We start from the raw sequence: 23151 nt of genomic DNA, 5'->3' as shown, positions 1-23151 counted from the left end.
AAGTCATTTGCAATTAAAAATGTCAACATTAGGTATCAAATTTACAACCACACCTTGGTCCTCTGAGCAGCTGCTTCAATTAAAGCATCGGAGGAAAAAGCTGGAAAGGATATGAAATGGATAGTTCCAGTGAAGTAATTTGTTGTGATGAAGTAAATAGCCTCTTTTTCAACTATAATTTTATTATTTATTTTATATTCACTATGCTCGGCAAAGCTAGAAATGGCAGACAATCAAGCATGAAATTACAGAAGCATTCAAATAATATGGAACAACTTTGATGTTGCGTCATATCTCAATTAGCAGTCAGAAAACAGGGCGGCATGGTGGTGCAGTGGTTAGCATTGCTGCTTCACCGCACCGAGGACCCGGATTTGATCCCGGCCCTGGGTCACTGTCCGTGTGGAGTTTGCACATTCTCCCCATGTCTGAGTGGGTCTCACCTCCACAACCCAAAGATGGGAAGTGTAGGTGAATTGGCCACGCTAAATTGTCCCTTAATTGGAAAAAGAAATTAATTGGATACTCTAAATTTTTTTTAAAAGGAGAAAAACATCTGGGGTGGGATTCTCCGTCGGCCGACGCCAAAATCGGGAAGTGGACTGGGTGAAGAATTGGTTTTGACGCCAAATCACGGCGGGCACCGGGTTCACGCCAAATCACAATTTCCTGGTGCCCCAATGCTTTCCACCCCTCGCGTACAGTAAACACCATTTACACATCATTAGCGGCCTGACCCGGTATTTTCTGGACCACCACGATTCGCTGCCTCCACTGGGGGGGAATTTCCGATGGCGAGGTTCACTTGTGCTTTTAAAAATCAAAAAACAAGCGCTGTGACTGATGAGAGAGAGAGAGGACGTAGGGCATACAGAGGCACGAATGTGGGCTCCCAGGCTGGCCGGGGTGGGGGGGGGAGGTGATGGGGGACAGGCCGTGGGGCCGGGGAGATCCCCCACAAGACTGGGGCTATGCCCAAGCACGGACCATCATGGTGGGGTACCAGAACGGTGAGCACCGTCTGAGCTGTGGAACCTGAGCCAAACCCACCCCCAAAGTCTGCCCATTCCCAACCCCAACCTGAACCTTCTCTCCAGCCCTCCCAGACCAGCCCACCCCTTACACCCTTCTGACAGGGCACCGAGGCAGGTTGTAACAGTGTGAACAGGTATTTAATGTGACAACATATATACAGATTGGTTCCCTGGCCCCTATCACTAAACTGTGCCCTGCAACCATACCAACTTAACTGGTGTCTACTTTTCTGGCCTCACGGGCCCCAACACTACATCTAGGCGGATCCCCAGACAGTTCATCAGGAGTGGAGCCGGCCTGCTGTGCTCCCTGCCCTGGGTCTCCTTTGGCGGCCGTCTTATGGGGCCACTCGACTTGGATGGGCCCGGCTGCTGCTCGGGTGTCCCAGATGGCATGGTGCTGCCCTGTTCTGCCCTCTGCCCATGTGATGCATCAGGGACAAGAGTGGTGGAGTGCTGCGGTGTTCCGGCACCTCCGCTGCGAGAGTCACCGGCACGGACCCCATCACCTCCTCCTCCCTCAGGGTGCCCATTGACCCCTGGGCTACTTTGTGGAACGGCGGTGCGAGTGGAGCTAACACCTGAGGCTCCCCGTCACCTGTCCTGGAAGCCCGCTCTGGTCTCGACCATGGTCTCAATGCTCATGACCATGGTGCACAGGAAGTGGACCATCTCCATCTGGAACTGCGCCACATCAAGTTGTGACTGTGCCACCACCTTCTGGATCTGTGCCACATCAGCCAGTGACTGCGCCAGCTCCCTATGGGACTGGGCCACCTCTCTCTGTGTCTAAGCCACATTGGCGAGCTCCTGGGCAATGCCGCTGACGCTCTCAGCCATGGCCGCTGTGACTGGGAGCGCCGCGGCAACGTCCAGGTGACAATGTGAGAGGGCAACCCTGCACTGGGCCTCGGCCAATGCCGACACAGGATGCCACAGGCCTTGGACATGCTGATCCATGGCCAAAACCCTCTCATCCAAAGCCTCCACAGTGGACGCCACACCTGCAGTGTTAGCTTGGGTGGCACACTTGATCGGCACCACCTCCTGCTCCTGCACACGGTTGGTCTCCTCCAACTGCTCCTGCAGGCACTGGATGCTCGCCGACAACCTCTCATGTAGTCCCTGGCTCTGTGACTGCATCTCCACGATTGATGGGTCTGTCCATTCCAGAAGCCCAAAACCCATCTGGACGGCAGCTAATCCCTGGGGTTGGGCCGCACTCCGACCGTCCGCCCCCTCGGGAGTTCCTACCGCCACCTGCTGTACTGGAGCATGTGTGTAGTGCACACCAGAGAGTATCCCAGGAGCCTCTTCAGTAAATTGCCCAACCAAGGTCAGTGTCTCTGGGATGGTGGAGGATGTTGGAGACAGCTGTGGTGGGAAATCTGTGTCTTGAGTTCTGGGGTGTCCTGGGATTCGGGTCAAGGGCTGCCGTACGTGTCGGTATCGTCCAGCTGCTGGTCGGCATCTGGGGTTCTGGCTGTGGCTGGGGTAGTGGGCTGGGGACAGCAGATGGGCCTGTCCCACCATCAGCAGCTCCTACAACACACAAGATAAGACGCATGATTGCATCATGGGCTGGGGTGTGTGTGTGGGGGGGGCGCGGGGCGGGGGGGGGGGGGGGGGGTGGAGCGGTGGTGTTTGGGTGGTATGAGGGTGGTGTGGGTGTAATGGTGGTGGTAGATTTGAGGGTGGTGTGGTGCCGACACACGTGTCATGGGGAACCACAGATCAGCAGGCTCTGTTGCGGTGAGGGGCCGCAGGCCCGGTGGTCCCCCTCCAGTCTTCTCCCGTTCCCGGCGGTTATAGGTAGCCTTCCCCTGGGGAGAGGGGGGATGCTTGGATACAGAACATGCACAATTTTAGTCAGTCCGATGCATGCTGCCAAGCGGTTGAGTAGCTGATGGCTTCAGTGGCCAGGGCACCTGACCATGGCGGCCGGTATGGGTGCTGGCATGTGGTGCAGGGTGGGGATCCTGCCTCCCTCTGGGTGTGGGGGTGTGGGAGGGTTTACGGATGTGTAGGACGGGGGCTGGTGCCTGGGCCACACTGCTGCCTACTCACCCAGGCCGCACTGAGGAAGCCGTGCAGTTTCTTCCTGCACTACTGGCCGATCCTAGCAATGTTGCCCACGGCGCTGACCACCTCTGCCACCTATATCCAGGCACGGTGAACAGCAGTGGCTGGCGGCCTCCTTCCTGGCCAGGGTACAGGGTCGCCCACCTCTCCTCCACGGGATCTAGCAAGGTGTCGTGCTCGGTGTCCGTGAAACAGGGTGCCGCTTTCCTCGCTGCCATCTTGTTGGCTGGGATGGTGTGTGTGGGATGGTGTATATGCGGCTACAGCTTGTCAGCCTCCTGCGTGTCATTCGCAAACCCTGCGAACCCCGCATCGTTTCCCATTGGAATCGATTATTCCACGTGGCGCTGGTTCTAGCCCCCTAAATGTCATTGAATTGGTCCAGGTGCAGCGCCAGTTATCTGTCGTGGAAGTCCATGGATCCTGCCCCGGCGTCATCACTGAGTCTCAGGAACAGTGAATTTGGCCCCAGACCTCTGCAAGGATTACCAGAATTGGCAGGAAAGGGTTGAGAATGCTGAGACAGTTGAAGATGTGACTGACGTTGATATCGCTCATACCGAGTGCAAGAATTCTGTGTACGGAAAACCAATGAAATCCATTAATGTTACATGTACAATAAGTCCCAGGTTGCATTTTATCAGCACGCACAGCTGTGTAGGGAAGAAATAGTGGCAGTGTCCAAGACTCAAAATACTCCAGAGATTTAAGAGAATATTAGTGAAAGATTATTCTGACTACTTAAAGAACCAGTTAAATAATACAGTAATGACCACTTCTCAACTTATGAATTATATGGCTTATGGACACTGATTGACTCCAACATGGCTTCGCAAGTGCTGTCAGTTAACCACGATTCACACTTAAAAGACTCCTCTCTGTTTCCAGCCAGGCCAATGGCTGCTAAATCACTGCCTAAATGTTGGGGATTGCTTCGTACTGATGGTTATCAGACGGTGTGCTCCCCCTGCTAAAACTCACCTGTGCTCTTACCCACCTACCCCATGCCCTTGCTGCTCTACTGTTTCAAAACACCAACAGATTTTGATGCTTTCGTGACACCATAGTTGAAAAAGTATTTAATCAAATGTAAAGCGTTTTGAGACATCCTGAGGTGTTAGATCAATGCGAGTTCTTTCCTTGACACACATCATCTGACAAACCTGCTTTTTGCCATGTTCCCAACTGCTTATCATGAAAACTGTCAGCTGCCTCTAGTATTAAACAATAACTTTCAATGAAAAGAATAATTTGGGAGTGAGTTAAATCCTGCTTTAAATCCTAAATTTGCATATTTCACATTTATAATGAATTGATTGTTAGGCAGCTAACAAGTATTAACAGGCCTGAAAAGTCACATAATGATGTCCAAGCACTATTTCGGGGTAAAATCAAAAGTTAAAAATCACTCCATGAGCATCAAGTCAAAAATTAACAACACCTTAAAAAACATCTAGGTCGTATACCTATTGAATCCCTTATTGTTTGTTTGACAAGAGTAGTTAAAGTTTAGCTGGTCAAAATGTCACCTCCTCAAAAGAATGGTCAACATGTCACCTGCCAAACTTAAAAGAGATTAGGTGATCTATGCCAAATGTTGGGCCCATGAAGTTTCCCGACAAACATTGCCTGATCACCGCAGGGCTTTTAAGCACAATGCAAACCGTTTAAAATCAGCAACAATTCCAAATTAGGGTTTTATGAGTTATATTTATTTTGAATGAGTTAACTTTTGTTCACACACAAGGATGACTTTTTTTTGAGATTTTGGAGATTTGGGCATTGACAGGGAGTCATCCAGACTCGAATCGTTAGCTCCCTTCTCTCTCCACAGATGCTGTCAGACCTGCTGAGATTGTCCAGCCTTTTCTGATTTTGTGTCAGATTCCAGCATCCACAGTCATTTGCTTTTATTTTGACTTTTTGTGGATTTAATTAAAAGAAGTTTTACATATAGGTCAGTCAACCAATGAAATGTTTGATTTCATAAATAGAAAAATACAAGGGAAGAGGGAAAGCAGGGACACACTTCAGCTCAGCTCGCCGGCGAAGTCGTGCCGTCCTTTATCACATCTCTGGCCACCTACAAAGACGAGAGAAGAGCAAGTTGAAGATAAATAATGTAAGTATATGAAGAATTTGAAAAAACTTGAAAGATATTTTATCACTGTTAAATCAAGCATATGTGCTATCCTTGCTATTGATACAATAATGTACCACAGTTCTAGCAACGAACCAATATATCATTGTTGCTGATCACTGCAAAGTTTAAGAACCAGAACATTTTCATGTTTATTCCGACTATACGTTTGACAGGAATGTCAAATTCTCTGCATTATTATGCTGCCTGTGGACCTAGACCTTTCTCCAAACAGTTTGCTCAGCAGCTGCTTGTATAGCTCAGCTATTAATAGCCAGATCCCAGTAGAAGCCTTTAATTCATTTTGAACATACAGACTTGGCAATTTATAAATTGAAGTGGCAGATTAGCTCTACTGATTTGAGCCGATCTAAGTATGGTTTTTTTTTTGTAGGGTCATATTTTGTCGACTACCTCAGGGGGTTTGCTGCAGCTTTGCTAACTTTGGCATTACCATGTACACCCGCAACTTGCAGAATGGTCAACAGGATATTTGTATTTTTCAGAAGATCAATAACCCATATATTCACAGGGGCAACAATTTATACAACCACCACACTGCTGTATCTCCCGAGGATCAACCTCTCCGCAGTTTCCATTGCAAGTTCAATTAACTTGTGGCAAAAATGACGACGTATTTGGGAATGATGATTTTGTAAATCCATTTTATTTGTAAAACCTGTTGCTAATGAGGGTTAAAATTAGCAAGGCATTATTTGATGACTCCACCTGCCTGGGTGGGCTGCAGAAAGTGACATTTGGCAGAGGTGCTTGGTGGTTTTAAATGAAGTACAGATTGAGACATCAGCTGGAATCTTCCATTCAGGGGCGGGATTCTCCGACCCCACGCCCGGTCGGAGAATCGCCGGGGGGTGGCGTAAATCCCGCCTCCGCTGTGTCCCAAAGTCTCCACCACCAGAGATTCGGCGGGTTCGGGAATCGCGCTGCACCGGTTGGCGGGCCCACCCCCGCCGATTCTCCGGCCCACGATGGGCCGAACTCGCGCTGCTGGAATGCCTGTCCCGCCATTAAACCACCTTTTGAACGTCAGGGCAAGGCGGCGCGGGCAGGCTCCGGGGTCCTGGGCGAGGCGATCTGGCCCCGGGAGGGTGCCCCCACGGTGGCCGGGCCCGCGATCAGGGCCCACCGATCCGTGGGCGGGCCTGTGCCGTGGGGGCACTCTTTTTCTTCCGCCTTCGCAATGGTCTTCACTATGGCAGAGGCAGAAGAGACCCCCTCCCCTGCGCATGCGCAGGGAAGACGTCAGCAGCCGCTGACGCTCCCGCGCATGCGTTGCCCGGCGAAGACCTTTCGGCCCCGGATGGCATGGCGCCAAAGGCCTTTCCCGCCTGCCGGCAGAGCGCAAACCACTCCGGCGTGGGCCTAGCCCCTCAAGGTGAGGGTTTGGCCCCTAAAGATGCAGATACTTCCGCACCTTTGGGGCGGCCCGACGCCGGAGTGGTTCCCGCCACTCCATTATGCCAGAACCCCCCGCCCCACTGGGTAGGGGAGAATCCCGCCCCTGGAGTCTAGGCTCAATGACGGGAGTAGAAGTCAGAGTGATTTCCATTGGGGGGGTGGGAGGGGGGGTTTCGGTGCAGCTGACAGCATCTGATCTTTGTGCTGCTCAGCTCATTATCTGTGCCTCTGTGTGGAGCATGGAAGGATTTGGGTTTATTGTCACGTGTACTGAGGTACAGTGAAAAGTATTGTTCTGTGTACAGTCCAGACAGATCGTTCCATACATAAAAATATAGACATACTATAGATACACAATGTAAATACATCAACATCAGTGTGGCATATCCCATGACAGGACCAGGCAAGGAGTCACCAACCCTGTCATTACCTTATAGGGTCAAATATCCGGGCGCCAATTTAAAGGGCACCCAGACAGCCTGCACTATCCCAATCACCTTTGCCTGACCACTGCTCAACCCTTCCCACTAATCCTTAAACTTTTCCTTGGTTACCATCCACACAACTTGCATTGCCACCACTTGTTCTTAAACATAGGCTGGCATTTACAGACATTCCCCAAAGAGGTCAATGTAGTGACAACTCACTGTTAATCACGGAAGAAGTCCACTCGCCAGGTGCATGCTCCTTACGCGCAGTCATAATAGTGAGCATTCTAATTTCTTGCTGGCGGAGAACTTAATTTGGAGGTGGACTTAATTTAGCTGGGGAACTTAATCCCAGTCAACTGGCCTTTTAATGGGCATGCGTGACACGTTAAGCATGCAAAAGGGCTTCCCGATATTATTTGTAGGGGGAAGCTCGACCTTCCTTTGAAGTCACAAAAACGGAATTGCAAACATTTATCCTGGCGTTGGGGAAACTGCCAAGCTTTCTGCTGTTGATGGGCCCAGAAGATTTTGTCCCTTGGGGGCAGATTTTGGCAGGCGTTAGCCGTCAAGAGAATGGCGAAGTAGGCAGAGAATCCCACAAGAATCGGAAAACACGATTCTCACTGGCGCAACCTCGTTTTCCGATTTTTCCACACCAGTGACATAACAAAGTTCATGTCCTGGGGGGGGGGCACTGATCCTAATTTTGCATGGTGTGGCATTGAAGTACATTTTATTATACTTACCGAGTACCCCCGCCACATGATCCCCCCCTCAATGAATATTCATACCAAGTATAGGCTGGCATTTACAGAAGCTGGCAGTGCCAACCTGTTCCAGGGAGCAGTGTCGGGGCAGACCCCCTGGGGAGCTCCATCGGGGGCAGAGTTCACATTATGTTTGTCGCAGGGAATGCTGAAGCTTGTGGTGGGGGTGCTGGGAGAGCCCTGATGCTGATGGTGGTTGGACAGGGGGAAAGCCCTGATGCTGCTGGTGGGGTGGAGGGCAGGGGGAAGAGAGCCCTGATGCTGATGCTTGTAGTGGGGGAGGCATGAGAACCCCGATGCTGACGGTGGTGGGCAGGATAGGAGAAAGCTCCAGTGCTGATGGGGGAGATCGTGGGGCGGGGTTATTCCAAGTGCTGATCAGGGTGCCATTTTTAAATGGCTACCTGACCTCTGCGGTGCCGGCCTTGCCTATCAGGACCCACCCCACCACAGTGACGCCTGAAAACAAGCCCGCTGCATTTTTTTTCAGAGATGCTCAAAATCTAGACTAAAAACTCGGCTGGAGAGCTACATGTCGGGTTTCAGTCAGAGCCTGACACTGAAAAAATATGGGGAAATTCTGCCCCTGATGTTACTTAGATATTGTCATGATTTGTGCATTCCTGCTTTCCCATGCTTAAAATCTAGAGTCCTGGGGTGAGCAGGGGGCACACTGATCCTAATTTTGCATGGTGTGGCATGCTGGAGATCAAATGCTATCAAGCATAATGAATTTACCAGAATGATAACTGGTACAATTTGAAGTGACTTTACCAAAGCTGTAACTTTCACGGGTGAAGGATTTTAAGTTCTGCACCTGACGCGCATCACAAGTGTCTGCCCTAAAATTCCACATGCCCAGCCTTCAGTTCTTTAAAGTAATTCAGGAGATTTTCTTTTCAAATAACTCGTTTTTGGGATGTGGGCATTGCTGGCAAGACCAACATTTTATTGTCCATTCCTATTTTTTTCAACCAGTGCTCTATGACATATCTCCCACAATGCTGCACATGATTGATACAACTTGAGTACCTCAATGGGTCACTTCACGTTGGTTTGGAACCAGAGTGATATATAGGCCGGGCATTCATGAATCAGTTGAGTTTTTATGATAAACCAACAGCTTCCTGGTTGCCTTTAATAACACGAGCATTTATTTACAAATATTTTCTAAATTGAGTTCAAACTTTCAAACGGGCAAGATGGAATTTGGGCTCTCAGCCTGTACATCATTAGTCTAGACTGCTGGAATACATGTCCAACACCATGACCACTAGACTATTATACCCTAATTGTGGCCTGGGCCAAGGAAATTTTATAGTGGATGCTCCTGATGTGTACTAGGAGTGAATGCAACAGGATTTCTCAACCCTTGTTTTTTAAATAATATATTACGTACCACTACCAAATATTGATACATATTCTCAACCCCCATCTCTCGGATGACATGGACCCAGCTCTTAGCTGGTGACTATTATTGATGAATATGGGGTGTGATTCTCCGGAAAGGTTTCTAAATGTGGTAGTGAGCAGTAACAGCCGCGAGCTTCCCAGGGCTCAACCCAGCGAGACCGGCAACACTTTTCAACATTTCTTGGTCCACTTAACAAGGCCCCACGGGCTATTCGCCGCAAATGAAGGCTCGCCAGTGATTCGCCGGGACAATGCCCGCCAGCCCCCCGATAACAAGGTCGAGCAGCACTTGCTCAGCCAATCCCAGTCAGCTCACAACAATTGCGACGAGGAGATCGGATCCAAGATTCGGCAATGCAGATCTGGGGAGGCTCCTAAATACAGTGGCGGCCAGGAGAGATGTCCTGTTCCCGCGAGGGTCCCTGAGGGTGAGCCACAGTGCAGCCAGTGCTGCCTGGCATGAGCTGACGGCGGCTGTAAGCTCTGCAAGTGTGACCAGGAAGACTGGCCTCCAGTGCCAAAAAAGTTTTAACAACCTACACTGGACAAGACGTCTGAGTAGACACCAACGCCCCCCCACCCCCAAGACCTTTCCACCCCCACACAAGCATCCACCCCCCCAACTCTCCATGTGGCCTCCAACTTCCCATTCACTGCCCCCTCTCCCTTTAATGCCCCCACCCTTCCTTCACACTCTCCTTCCCACCACTGTGAACCACGCGTGTGACTAACGATGCCCTCTCCCTGTCTCCTCGGGAAAAGCTCTCCCACAACCATTGGGAGAGGGCCCAGACTGGCGGAGGATTGCCCCTGGACAGAAGAGTCCTCAACTGCTACAAGGAGCGGGCTCTGAAGGTGACCGGGGTGGCCAAGGACAGGGCGGTCACCCACACGGAGGGTGGCAGATGCCGCAGAGGTGAGGAACCATCGGGCTCCACCTGGAGGACCTGTCAAACGTGAGTTGTTATTGCCTCACTGAGCAACCCATCCCTCCCACTGACCACTTGTCCATTCTCCCGCAGGTCCTGCAGCCGACGTCGCCAGCCCATCCCAGGTGGCCGCCTCTCCAGCTGTCACAGCTGTCATCCCCACCCTCCACCAGATACACACACCTCAGTGGGAAAAGTTAGTGGTCAGGCTTCTGGGGCACAATCTGGTGAGCACCACACTGCTGATGATGCACATCAGGTGGAGGCAGGAACCCACATGCGAGACAGCAGTCGGAGGGCTGCTAGATCCCAGGTCCCAGCTGGGTATCAGCCTGATGCTGATCGTCTGGTACAGGGTTACCCGGAGCTGATGGAGACGATACAGTGCAGTCAGGACATTCAGAAGGAGTTGTCAGTGACACTCAAGTAGGTCCATAGTTGATTGGAAGAAACCCAGAAGCCACAGGCGCTGCAGATGTTGCTGGCAATACATGGCCCTGAGGCCAACACTGCTAGTGTGGCGACCACGTGGAGACCCTGGTACACGACGTCAGCACCATGAGTAGAAGTGTCCAAGGCATTGCGCAGTTGGTGATGGCCATGGTTATTCTACTCGCTGGGGAATGCTACCCAGTACCAGGTTGACCTTGATGAGGTTCTGTGGGACATGTCTCGCTCTCAGATGGGAATGGCCGAGGCACTGCGGAGCATGTCCCAGTCGCAGTTGAGCATTGCCAAGGCGCTGCAGAGAATGGCCTCGTCACTGAGGAGCATCGCTGAGGGCGTTGACACGATTATGCAGGCATCAGCGAGCCGTAAGGGCTGGCAGAGCCAGATGATGCAGGGGCAGCCGGGGCGCGATCCAGTTGCCCCTATGTCCCGAGGTGAACCCAGGGCCCTATGGGCACCGAACGGGAGGAGGGGGCCCTGGGTGCCAACCCGGACCCATCCCATGGAGTGGGGATGATGGCCATCAGCTCCCCTGAGTTCCACCCCTCTGATGAGGCCGTGTCTCACAGTCAGCACACGGGACAGGGCGGCACGGCTGTGCATATGCTGCTGACAAGTGTGCCAGGGCCCTCTGGCCCCAGAGCCCCCAGAGGACGCACGGCAGGGGCATCAAAGGCCAAGGGATGAGGTAAGTAGCTGGCTGCCTCCACCTCAGATGTGCACCCTGGGGAGACACCTAGATGCAGCAGTAAAGCTGGAATTCCAGGCACGTTGAAGATCACTGAGGACACTGGGGGAGGGAGGAGGGGGGGTGGGTAGGGGGTGAGGGTGAGGGGGGTGCGGCAGCATCGGGAGAGTGGGGAATTGTATAATATATTAAACACCCTTGAGCACAACCAGTATGACGCCTCTGTCACTTTCTTCCGCAATGCGTGCCGACCTCCAAACCCTTGGTCCATCTCTCCAGGCATCTCCCCTTCCACCTCTGGGAACATTGCGTGCAGGTGATGGGTGTGAGCAAGCACTCAGCAGACAGGCAGTGATCAGACTATGGCATAGATTGAGGAGCACTGGTGCTCAGCTCCCTGTGGATTATCATCGCCTCCCTACCCTCGACAGTGACCCGCTGACGGTGCTGACACAGTCCCAGCACCCTGGAGTGATGTGACACACACCCTGGGTGTTCAGATGTTGGCTGCTGCGTGTGTGGTGTTGCCTCCTGCAGTTTTCAGATACAGTGGCCAGGCATCACTGTCTGACTAGGATGCTAGGCAATAAGCCCCACATGCTACATGGCCCGCCCACCCACGATAATCCACTTAGGATGTGTGAAGTGTTCACTTAACCACGATTGCCAATTCCCGATTAGCAATAGCCTTCAGCCAGAGGCCTTGGCATTCGGTGGCGGTTATGGGTGGTCTGGGAGGCAGGCGGGCAGGGAAAAGGGTTGCCCCCGGAATGGATACACTCAATCCAGGCACTGGCATGGTGGTGCCACATGCGGTTGGCATGTTGGCACCACGCGTGGTTGGCCGCCCCCCCCCCCACACTCCCAAGACGACCCACCCCTGCGGAAGGTATTCCGCCCGCAACCAAGGGTCTCCCACCCCCTACCGAGAACTGGGGTGGCAAGCCCAGTGCCCCGGACTCTTTGCCTGTGAGCAAAGATGGCTGCTCACCTCCTCAGCTCCAAAGAGAAGTCCTTCTGCCAGGTTCACGTTTTTCAAAAGGAGTATGAATCGACGCCAGAGTCAGCACTTGTTGGGGAGGCTGCTGGATATGAGGTGGCTCCCATCAATTGTATGGAAATAGGGCTTAAGTGATGATAATTGGATCCTCGCCACACTGCTGTGAGATCCCGATTTCACCGAGGGGAGTGGGCCGGTTGCATCACTAACTGTTTGGCACCTGGCGCGGTTCTCGTTTTGGGTCTCTCCTGCTATTCACCGGCCTCGGTTCGGTCGAGCGAGAGCGCAAGGAGGCCGGAGACTCGCACCCATTGTTTGTTTTGTAAAGATAGAAATGAGAACTAGAAAACTATTGTCTATCTTCTTAAGTCTTCTGCAAGCACGGTAGGGCAGCACGGTAGCATTGTGGATAGCACAATTGCTTCACAGCTCCAGGGTCCCAGGTTCAATTCCGGCTTGGGTCTCTGTCTGTGCGGAGTCTGCACATCCTCCCCGTGTGTGCGTGGGTTTCCTCCGGGTGCTCCGGTTTCCTCCCATAGTCCAAAGATGTACAAGTTAGGTGGGTTGGCCATGCTAAAATTGCCCTTAGTGTCCAAAATTGCCCTTAGTGGTGGGTGGGGTTACTGGGTTATGGGGATAGGGTGGAGGTGTTGACCTTGGGTAGGGTGCTCTTCCCAAGAGCCGGTGCAGACTCGATGGGCCGAATGGCCTCCTTCTGCACTGTAAATTCTATGTCTAAGCTGACTGACTATACTGGAGGAGTCCTATTTTCAAATTTAGTTATCGTCTGATGCCCTAACTCTTTTTTTAATGTTTCTCCCCTTTTGAAGTTATGGCATGGGAGTAATCTTTTACCGTTCAAAAGTCTTGAAAGCTTGTTTTCCATCATTTCACCTGAATTTTAATTACAATTTTTTATGTTTTACAACATTATATTGATTTGAAATGTGTTTTTTTTATTTGGGTGAATTATCCGAATGTCAGAAAGTCGCAATGTAAATTCCAATATCAGAAACATTCCCACGTTGTGATAAAGCACACATTACAATTGACCAGAAATTGAGAAGAACTTCCATGGGGGTTAAATGTAACTTTAGCAGAGGATTGGTGGAAATCGGAGAGGAATTACCATTTATATCGTTTCTTTCATTTCAGCTATCCTTAAACTGAAGTTATGGTAAATGATTGGGAGAAATCCGACCGCATTGTGTGTTAATATAAATCTCAGGGGTGAAATTCTCCGCCGATCGGCGCAAAAAACGGCGCAAATCCGACTTGCGTCACGTCGGAAAAATGGGTCGAAAGTCTCCGGCCCGAAATGGGCTAGCAGCGACGTGACGGGGTCCGCGCTTGCGCACGTGGTTCACGCCGTGCAGCGTCATACACGCCGCACGGCGTCACGGCTCATAAGGCCGCGCTGCTCTCCTCCACCCGACCGGAACACCCGACCGGATGGTAGGCCGCCGCCCAGCCCCGAGGTTCGAGTCACGGGATGTGGAGGCGCTCCAGGACGCAGTGGAGCAGAGGAGGGGCGCTCTGTATCCCGGGCACGGCCGCAGAGTTGCCCCACGCCACAGCCGGCGTCTGTGGAGCGAGGTGGCAGAGGTCGTCACCGCTGCGGCCCTGACACCACGGACAGGCACCCAGTGCCACAAGAAGGTGAACGACCTCGTCAGAGCAGGCAGGGTGAGCCTCCCCATATCCCCCCTCCCCCATATCCCCCCTCCCCATATCCCCCATATGCCCCCTTCCCCATATCCCCCCCATATCCCCCTCCCCCATATCCCCCCTCCCCATATCCCCCCTCCCCATATCCCCCCTCCCCATATCCCCCATATGCCCCCTCCCCCATATCCCCCCTCCCCATATCCCCCCTCCCCCATATCCCCCTCTCCATATCCCCCCTCCCCCATATCCCCCCTCCCCCATATCCCCTCCCCCATATCCCCCCTCCCCCATATCCCCTCCTCCCCCATATCCCCCCTCCCCCATATCCCCCATATCCCCCTCCCCCATATCCCCCTCCCCATATCCCCCCTCCCCCATATCCCCCTCCCCCATATCCCCAAGTGAATCCAGCCCTAACCTTAACCTCTGCAATGCACGCGCAACCGATGGTGTGCATTCATATACCTGCCTAACACTGTTGCCTTTTACCCCTGCCACCACCCCCACCCACCCCCCCGCCACAGGAGAAGCGCGCACACAACAATAGGGAGCATGTGAGGACTGGAGGAGGCCCCGCTGATGAGAGGCCACTGACCGTACACGAGGAAAGGGCCCTGGAACTGGCTGGCGGACCTGAGGACCGGGAGGTTGCTGATGCAGAGGTCGGGGGCGTACTAGCAAGTGAGCCACCGACAGCCTGTCCCCATATCCCCCCTCCCCCATAACCCCCCCTCCCCCATATCACCTGATCACTGCCTGCGTGTCTAACCATGCATGCTTCATTGTATATCGCAGGAGCAAACGTCGAGGCACCCATCCCCGCAGATGCAGACCGCCCGCAGGATGCCCCTCGGAGGCCATGGGAGACGGAGAGACCCGGACCCTCCGGCATGCGACGCCCGCAGGATGCCCCTCGGAGGCCACGGGAGACGGAGAGACCCGGACCCTCCGGCATGCGATGCCCGCAGGATGCCCCTCGGAGGCCACGGGAGACGGAGAGACCCGGACCCTCCAGCATGCGATGCCCGCAGGATGCCCCTCGCACACCACGGGAGACGGAGAGACCTGGAGCAACAGGGAGACGGCACCCCCGTCATGTGCGTGAGCGACGAGGCAGGCGTGTGCCACCCAGCGACGAGGGGGGCAGCCACAGGCCCCCGTCACATCCGAGCCAGGACACCACTACCCAGGACACCACTACCCAGGACAGCACTGCCCAGAACACCCCTACCCGGGACAGCACTACCCAGGAAGACGAAATACCGGACAGTGACTCAGAGTGGATGGGTGGAGACGAACCCCCACCCCAAAATGCCATGGACTCAGAGTGGGACGAAGAGCACGACACAACGCCACTGCTGTCACCAACACCCTCCACCATCGCAGAAACACTCACCTCGGTTGGGCACTTTAGTGATGAGGCGTCTGGTACACTCACTGGTGCGCATAACACAGCCGTCCCGGTACAGCAGGTGGAGGTAGGAGCAGCAGAGGGGCCGGGCGGTCGGAGGACAGCCCAGCCCAAGCGAACATCTGCTGCCCAGATGGATCCCGGGTTCCTGGAGTTTCCACACCCACACACAGATCCGATGCAACCACCGACCCGGAGACAGGCGAAGAGGGTGACGGCCGGCTTGCGGCGGCTGGAGTCGCAGGTGGAGGAGTCCACCCGCGTCCAGGAGCTGGAAGTGGTGCCGGTCATGCGTGCCACCCAGGCTGACACCGCACGGGTGGCGTCCGCGGTGGAGGCAATGGGTGCGACGGTGTCAGACATGGGGGGCGGTTTGCGAGGCCTGGGGCTTTCCGTGCAAGCGGCGTCTGTGGCCCAGGACATGGCTGCCCTCTCACAGGAGGCCATGAGCCAGTGCCAGCACCAGATGGCAGAGGCGCTCAACGCCATGGCCCTGTTTGAGCAGTCCCTAGCCCAGTCTCTGCAGGCCATGGCCCAGTCTCAGCAGGCCATGGCCGAGTCTCTGCAGGCCATCGCTGAGGGCATCGGCGCCAGTGGCCATGTGCGAGCCGGCGTCGCACTGTCACAGACAGGGTTTGCCAACCCCCTGGGCTCCATGGCTGCAAACCTGCAGACCCCTGTCAATACCAACACGGGCCCCCAGGACTGGCAGCGCCAGATGTCGGGGGGGCGTCGGATGGCCAGTCCATTCGCATCCCCCACCCATGTAGAGGCCTGGGGGCCATCGGGCACCCCGGGGGAGGAGGAGGTGGTGTGGTCCGTCCCGGCTCCCCGTGTAGGAGAGGTCCCGGAACAACGCGACACCTCGGACTCCCCCCCTTCCGTCCCAGGTGCATCGGGTGGACAACGGGCAGGACAGGCTGGCAGCTCGCCATCCCAGTCACCCGGGCCGCAGCCTGGCCCATCTAGGCCAGGACGCCCCAGGAAACGGCCGCCAAAGGAATCCAGTGTCAGAGGGCAGGAATCACAGGAGTCCACCTCCAGTTCTGCTGTACCATCTGGGGAACCACGTAGACGTAGTCAAAGGGCCCGTAAGGCCAAACAATTAGACACTGAATAAGTTGGCACGGGTGCAGGGCACAGATGAGTTTTAGGGGCTAGGGCACGTGCATGTACTCCTTTGGTCATTAAAGTCAATGTTACACCTACAGAAGCTGCCTTTGTGCTCTGTCCAAAGCGTAGGGGGTGTCATGTACATTGAGCGCAAGTGTGTGTGTGAGGGGTGGTCTTACCTCAGCCCCAGGTGAGTCTGCCCCCTTCCCCCTGGGCCGCCATCAACATCCCCCCGGGCAGAGGACGGGACCGTGTGCTGCAGTGTCACAGCCGCATGCAGGGATGGTCCGGGTGGATGGTGGTACTGTGGCCATGGGTCAGACATAGTCCAACGATGTGGAGCCAGGAGCTCACCGCAGGGCGGGTTGTCATCATCCTCCATGGCCTGCAATAGACACGCGTCCACCCGCAACTGTGTGAGCCCGGCCGTTGTGCCGCAGGTGGATCGGCAATGGCGGGGGGGTGATGTGCATGCGGGTGGGGTGGGTGGGGTTGGGGAGGGGAGTGAGAGTGCTGGGTGGGTGGATGGGTGGGGGGTGTGGGTGGTCAGCTGTTGCCATGGTGTGCGGTCTGTGGCCATACTACCCGATTCCCACGCCCATCTAGTCAGTGAAGCGGGCGGCTATCAGTCTGTCCCATGCCCGCTGGGCCAGCCGGTAACGGTGGACAGCCACCCGCCTGTGTCTAGCCCGTCTGCCCTGACCGTTGCCCCCATCCCCCTCATCTGGGGAGGACTGCGCCTCTTCCTGCTGCTCCTCCACTCCGCCCTCCTCTGCCTGCGGCACATCGCCCCTCTGTTGGGCTATGTTGTGCAGGACGCAGCACACCACAATGATGCGGCCGACCCTATCTGACCGATACTGGAGGGCGCCCCCAGAGAGGTCCAGGCACCTGAAACGCATCTTCAGCACGCCAAAGCACCTCTCTATCACTCCCCTTGTCGCTACATGGGCATCATTGTAGCGGTTCTCTGCCTTATTGCGTGGCCTCCGTACAGGCGTCATCAGCCACGATCGCAATGGGTAGCCCCTGTCGCCCAGCAACCAGCCCCTCAGCCGGGGATGGCGTCCCTCGTACATGCCGGGGATGGATGACCGCGACAACACGTATGAGTCGTGTACACTGCCTGGGTAACGGGCGCAGACGTGCAGGATCATCATGCGGTGGTCGCAGACCACCTGTATGTTCATCGAATAGGTCCCCTTCCTATTGGTGAACACGGCCCTGTTATCTGCAGGTGGCCGCACGGCGACGTGCATCCCATTGATCGCGCCCTGGACCATGGGGAACCCGGCCACGGCAGAGAACCCCACGGCCTGGGCATCTTGGCTGGCCCGGTCCACAGGGAAGCGGATGTAGCGGTGCACCATGGCATATAGGGCATCTGTCACTGCCCGGATGCACCGATGTCTGCGATATGCCGGACAGGTCCCCACTCGGTGCCTGGAATGACTCCGTTGCATAAAAGTTCAGGGCAACCGTAACCTTGACGGACACGGGGAGAGGGTGTCCCCTGCCAGTGCCACGCGGTGACAGGTGTGCCAGCAGGTGGCAGATGTGTGCCACGGTTTCCCGCCTCATCCGGAGTCTCCTCCTGCATTCCCGGTCCGTGAGGTCCTGGTATGACTGCCGGGGCCGGTACACACGGGGCGCTCTCGGGTGCCTCCGTTGCCGTGGGGCCGCGACGTCCTCCTCCCCCTCCTCGTCCTGTCGGTCAGGTGTCCCTCCAGCCTGGGCGGCTGCCGCCTGTCCCTCTGCGGCAGCCTGCGCCGCCTCTCTGGCACGCTCCTCCTCCTCCTCCTCCTCATCCAGGGCAACATGGACATTAGCGGCTGCCGCCACGGCGGCCAACATCGCTGGATGATCGGAAAACATGACGGCCTGGTGGGGGGGGGGGGAACGACGACATGTTATATGTCATTGCCCATATCTCCTCCTTCCCCCCAGCCAGGTGGCATGGACCGCATGGGTCCAACTGTTGGAGGCTGGCACCTGGCCAGGTGGACCAACTCACTTGCCCCCCCATTCTCCTCCCCGGCACAGACCCCCCATCCCTCTCCCCGGCACGGACCCCAACCTCCTCCCCGGCACGGACCCCCCATCCCCCTCCCCGGCAGGGACCCCCCATCCCCCTCCCCGGCACGGACCCCCCATCCCCCTCCCCGGCACGGACCCCCCATCCCCCTCCCCGGCACGGACCCCCCCATCCCCCTCCCCGGCACGGACCCCCCATCCCCCTCCCCGGCACGGACCCCCCATCCCCCTCCCCGGCACGGACCCACCCATCCCCCTCCCCGGCACGGACCCCAACCTCCCATCCGCCTCCCCGGCACGGACCCCCCATCCCCCTCCCCGGCAGGGACCCCCCATCCCCCTCCCCGGCACGGACCCCCCAGCCCCCTCCCCGGCACGGACCCCAACCTCCTCCCCGGCACGGACCCCCCACCCCCCTCCCCGGCACGGACCCCCCATCCCCCTCCCCGGCACGGACCCCCCATCCCCCTCCCCGGCACGGACCCCCCCATCCCCCTCCCCGGCACGGACCCCAACCTCCCATCCGCCTCCCCGGCACGGACCCCCCATCCCCCTCCCCGGCACGGACCCCCCCATCCCCCTCCCTGGCACGGACCCCAACCTCCCATCCCCCTCCCCGGCACGGACCCCAACCTCCTCCCCGGCACGGACCCCCCAACCTCCTCCCCGGCACGGACCCCCCATCCCCCTCCCCGGCACGGAGCCCCCATCCCCCTCCCCGCCACGGACCCCCCCATCCTCCTCCCCGGCACGGACCCCCCATTCCCCCTCCCCGGCACGGACCCCAACCTCCTCCCCGGCATGGACCCCCCATCCTCCTCCCCGGCACGGACCCCCCTCCCGGCACTCCCCCGGAGCCCAGCCCACTCTAACCACCCCCCCCCCTTCGCACACACACACACACAACCCGAGACACACCTCTCCCCACACATTCAGACTGCGGCCACGCCATCGCCTGCCCAGCGGCCAACCCCCCAGGCCGTCACTCACCTCCACGCTGGTCGGTGTGAACCTGGAGCACAGGTTCACGCCTATGAAAAGGAGGTTTGATTTACGTCGACGTGAACGGTCATCACGTCGACGGGACTTCGGCCCATCCGGAAGGGAGAATATCGGCAGGCCGAAAATCGGCTGCCTTGCGCAGACCCGTGCCATTCTCCGACGTCAGCGGCGCCATTAACTCCCCGCCGACTTTTCTCCCTTCGGAGACTTCGGCAACCGGCGGGGGCGGGATTCACGGCGGCCAACGGCCATTCTCCGACCCGCTGGGGGGTCGGAGAATGACGCCCCAGATCCCTCTTCTACACCAATATGATACTCAAAAGTTTTCACACCAACCATTACAAAATCCTTCTGAAGCCGCAGATTCAGTGCCAAATTACAGCTGATATGTATGCATCAGGAAGAGGAGTGCAATGGCGTAAACTTTTATATAATACAGAAACCGATGGGAAAACTCAGCAGACCTGGCAACATCTGTGAATAGAGAAATAGAGTTAATGCTTTAGTCAATATTTTTTCATCAGAACTAAACTCAAAGTCTAAACTTCAATTCAGTTTCACATGGGTTTCTTAACAGAAAGAGAAACCCATTTGTCTGGGCTATGGTGAAGACCTCAAAGTAGAGTGGTTTCCTGCTTGTGACTTCCTATTCTGAGCAGAAGGTTCTCCTACCTGGAGAACATGTCAGAAATTTGTACGGTTCCTGCTATGTATTCTTTTTGTCTTTTGGTTGTACCAGATTGTTGTTCTTGTTTCTCTTCCCACACTTAGTGGTGCACGAGGCAGGCTTTCATTCATTTTCGTAGTGAGTTTTACCTGGAACAGGTCGCTAACCTGTCACCAGAGGCTTACAGCTTGAGGGGCACAACTCCACATCAAGCATGGCCGTCCGGGAGTCTCCCTCATTCGTACTGCCTGCCATTGGCACGTTGGAAGGATTTTACAGAGTGATGCTCAACCTGTCTGGCCATGTTATGGACATACACAAAATCTTCAAATCATCCAACCATCTCATTTAAACACTCTGGGTACATTTGCACCAGATCGTCTTTGCTTCTGATTGGAGGGATCTTTTCAATGAGTGCACCTTCTTCAACCGTTGGGTCACAATTTTACTGCCGTTCCTGTTGGCAGGGTCTTCTTGTCCCGCAAATAGCAAACCCCCACCTCCCACTGTGAGTTCTCCGGAGGCACAGGGTGTGAACAACGGGAAAACTCATTGACAACAGCGGGAGGCAAAACACTCTATGGGGGGGGTGGGGAGCGGGGAGGGGCAGAAAATCCCATGTGTCGCCTCCTAGACCTGATGGTTTACTGAGATAATCTGCAGCTCTTCACATCTGCTGAGCCCCAGGATAGCAGGTCTATCTATTTCAATGAAGTAGAGCATGCAGTTAACATGTTTACTTTGTCCCTCTGATTTGAGTTGTTCTAGCTGTTGAATCTCAGTTACCCTATATGCTGTTAGTATGATATTTGCTCGGTTTCAGAACACCATTCTTTGGGTAACTATTTCCTTAAAATGTTCATCTTCCGGTATAGTCTGAGTGGGATAATGTGACTCTGCACTCCATCAGAATTCACCTACAGATTTATCCTTGTGGGATTTCCACTTCCCTCTTCCTGTTCTGATTGGTTGTGTAACTATATTTTCTCCGCAGACAGCTGCATCCAGCCATTTTGTGCAGTTGTATGGCTCCTAGGACTATTGTGTTCTCAGACTCACCATTCTCTTCCAGGGTATAGGTGTTTTGGTTTATTTTCCATTTACCTGTTTCTCTGGCTCTGGTGCCTCATCTACCACCTCTGTTCAGCACATAGTTTGCTAATGACTGGCCTTTCTACAAGCTCTGCAGTTCAATCCATATGAGGACCCTTTCTGTCTGTATGTGACTTCATTTGGTTATCGACATCTCCTGCACAATCTTCTCCCTGTTGTATATTCTTTAATTTCTGCTGCATTGCATCTACCCTGTTGTCTTTCACTTTGCTGATCTGAAAGCCAGCTGTTAGGGTAGCCAGTGTCTTCATCTGCCTGTTTGTGGCTTCATGAGTTCCGGCAGTGTAGACAGCCTGTGTTACTGTTATGCCATTCAACGGAACATAGTAATGGATCTGGGTTTTCGCTGGACCTGAGAGTGGTGGGGCCGAATCTCTCTGATAGGTCCCGGATCTCAGTATACTGTCCCTCTCTCCCCCCCCCCACCCCCCCCCCCCCCCCGCCCAACTGGATCACTGGAAAGCCAGCCACCCCCTTCAGCCCCCTTAACCACCCCTCTGTCCCCCCTGTATCACATTCAGTTCCCCCCTCAGTCACCCATTAACTTCTCCTCTGTCCCCCCTTCAGGCCCCTCGCCTTGGTAGTGCCAACCTGACACCTTGTACTCTGAGGGAGGTGGGAGAAGGGGGTAAGTTCTCTCCCTGCACTTGCCTCCAGGATGCCGAGGTAGGAAATGGGGGTTGAGAGAGGCTGGTGCTGGGCTGGAGGGGCTCATGTCGGGGGGCCTTCCTGGGATGGGGTCATTTCGTTTGTTGGTACTTGCTTGTACTTGATCTTACTGTTATTCATCTGTTATTTTGTATATAGTTTACCGACAGTTAATGTTAATAAATCGTTTATAGCTTTAGCTACAAGTGTTCTTGCAATATAAAGCAGGCCATCCGACAAGAACATTACATGATAGCAGGGCTGGATGGTATTAAACACTGAGAAAAAAAACAAGTCTACCACAAGGTCCACAGAGATTTGAAGATTTTGCAGACTGCAAGAATGAACCTTGAAGCCACCAATGAGTCTCAGATTCATGTTAATATGGACAGTAACTGGTGTGTGTTTAAACAACAATTTAATCTGTTTCTTACTGCAGTAAATTTAGAAGATCAATCAGATTTGCGTAAGGTAGCAATGCTCCAAACAGCAGCAGGGACCAAGCAATTGCTGTGTTTAACACGTTTAAATTTGCAAACAATGAAGATAGTAAAAAATGTAACAAAGTAATTCGAAGATTTGATGCACATTGCAGCCCCAGAAAAAATGAAATTTATGAACGCTATGTGTTTAGATCACTTTTACAGAAGACAGGGGAGTCCATAGATCATTTCATCACTGATTAAAAGTTAAAAGCTAATACCTGTATTTTTTCTGATTCGGGACCAGATTTCATAGACTTTCATAGAATTTACAGTGCAGAAGGAGGCCATTCGGCCCATCGAGTCTGCACCGGCTCTTAGAAAGAGCACCCTACCCAAGGTCAACACCGCCACCCTATCCCCATAACCCAGTAACCCCATAACCCAGTAACCCCACCCAACACTAAGGGCAATTTTGGACACTAAGGGCAATTTATCATTGCCAATCCACCTAACCTGCACATCTTTGGACTGTGGGAGGAAACCGGAGCACCCGGAGGAAACCCACGCACACACGGGGAGGATGTGCAGACTCCGCACAGACAGTGACCCAAGCTGGAATTGAACCTGGGACCCCGGAGCTGTGAAGCAATTGTGCTATCCACAAGGCTACCGTGCTGCCCCATAATAATAATAACCCTTTATTGTCAGAATTATGAA

The 23151-nt window shown here is 54.6% G+C and overlaps 1 protein-coding gene across 1 annotated transcript in view; it reads left to right on the top strand.

Annotated features, from left to right (window-relative positions):
* kcnh8 (potassium voltage-gated channel, subfamily H (eag-related), member 8) overlaps positions 1 to 23151 on the top strand; it is a 674720-nt gene that overhangs the window by 332070 nt on the left and 319499 nt on the right. The window contains exon 4 of the mRNA XM_072508746.1: positions 5111 to 5238. Coding sequence (XP_072364847.1) covers positions 5111 to 5238 — 128 coding nt within the window. The remainder of the gene's footprint in view (positions 1 to 5110; positions 5239 to 23151) is intronic.

The sequence above is a fragment of the Scyliorhinus torazame genome, chromosome 6 (assembly GCF_047496885.1).
Source record: "Scyliorhinus torazame isolate Kashiwa2021f chromosome 6, sScyTor2.1, whole genome shotgun sequence".
NCBI lineage: Eukaryota > Metazoa > Chordata > Chondrichthyes > Carcharhiniformes > Scyliorhinidae > Scyliorhinus > Scyliorhinus torazame.
This window is presented reverse-complemented; position numbering and strand designations above follow the sequence as displayed.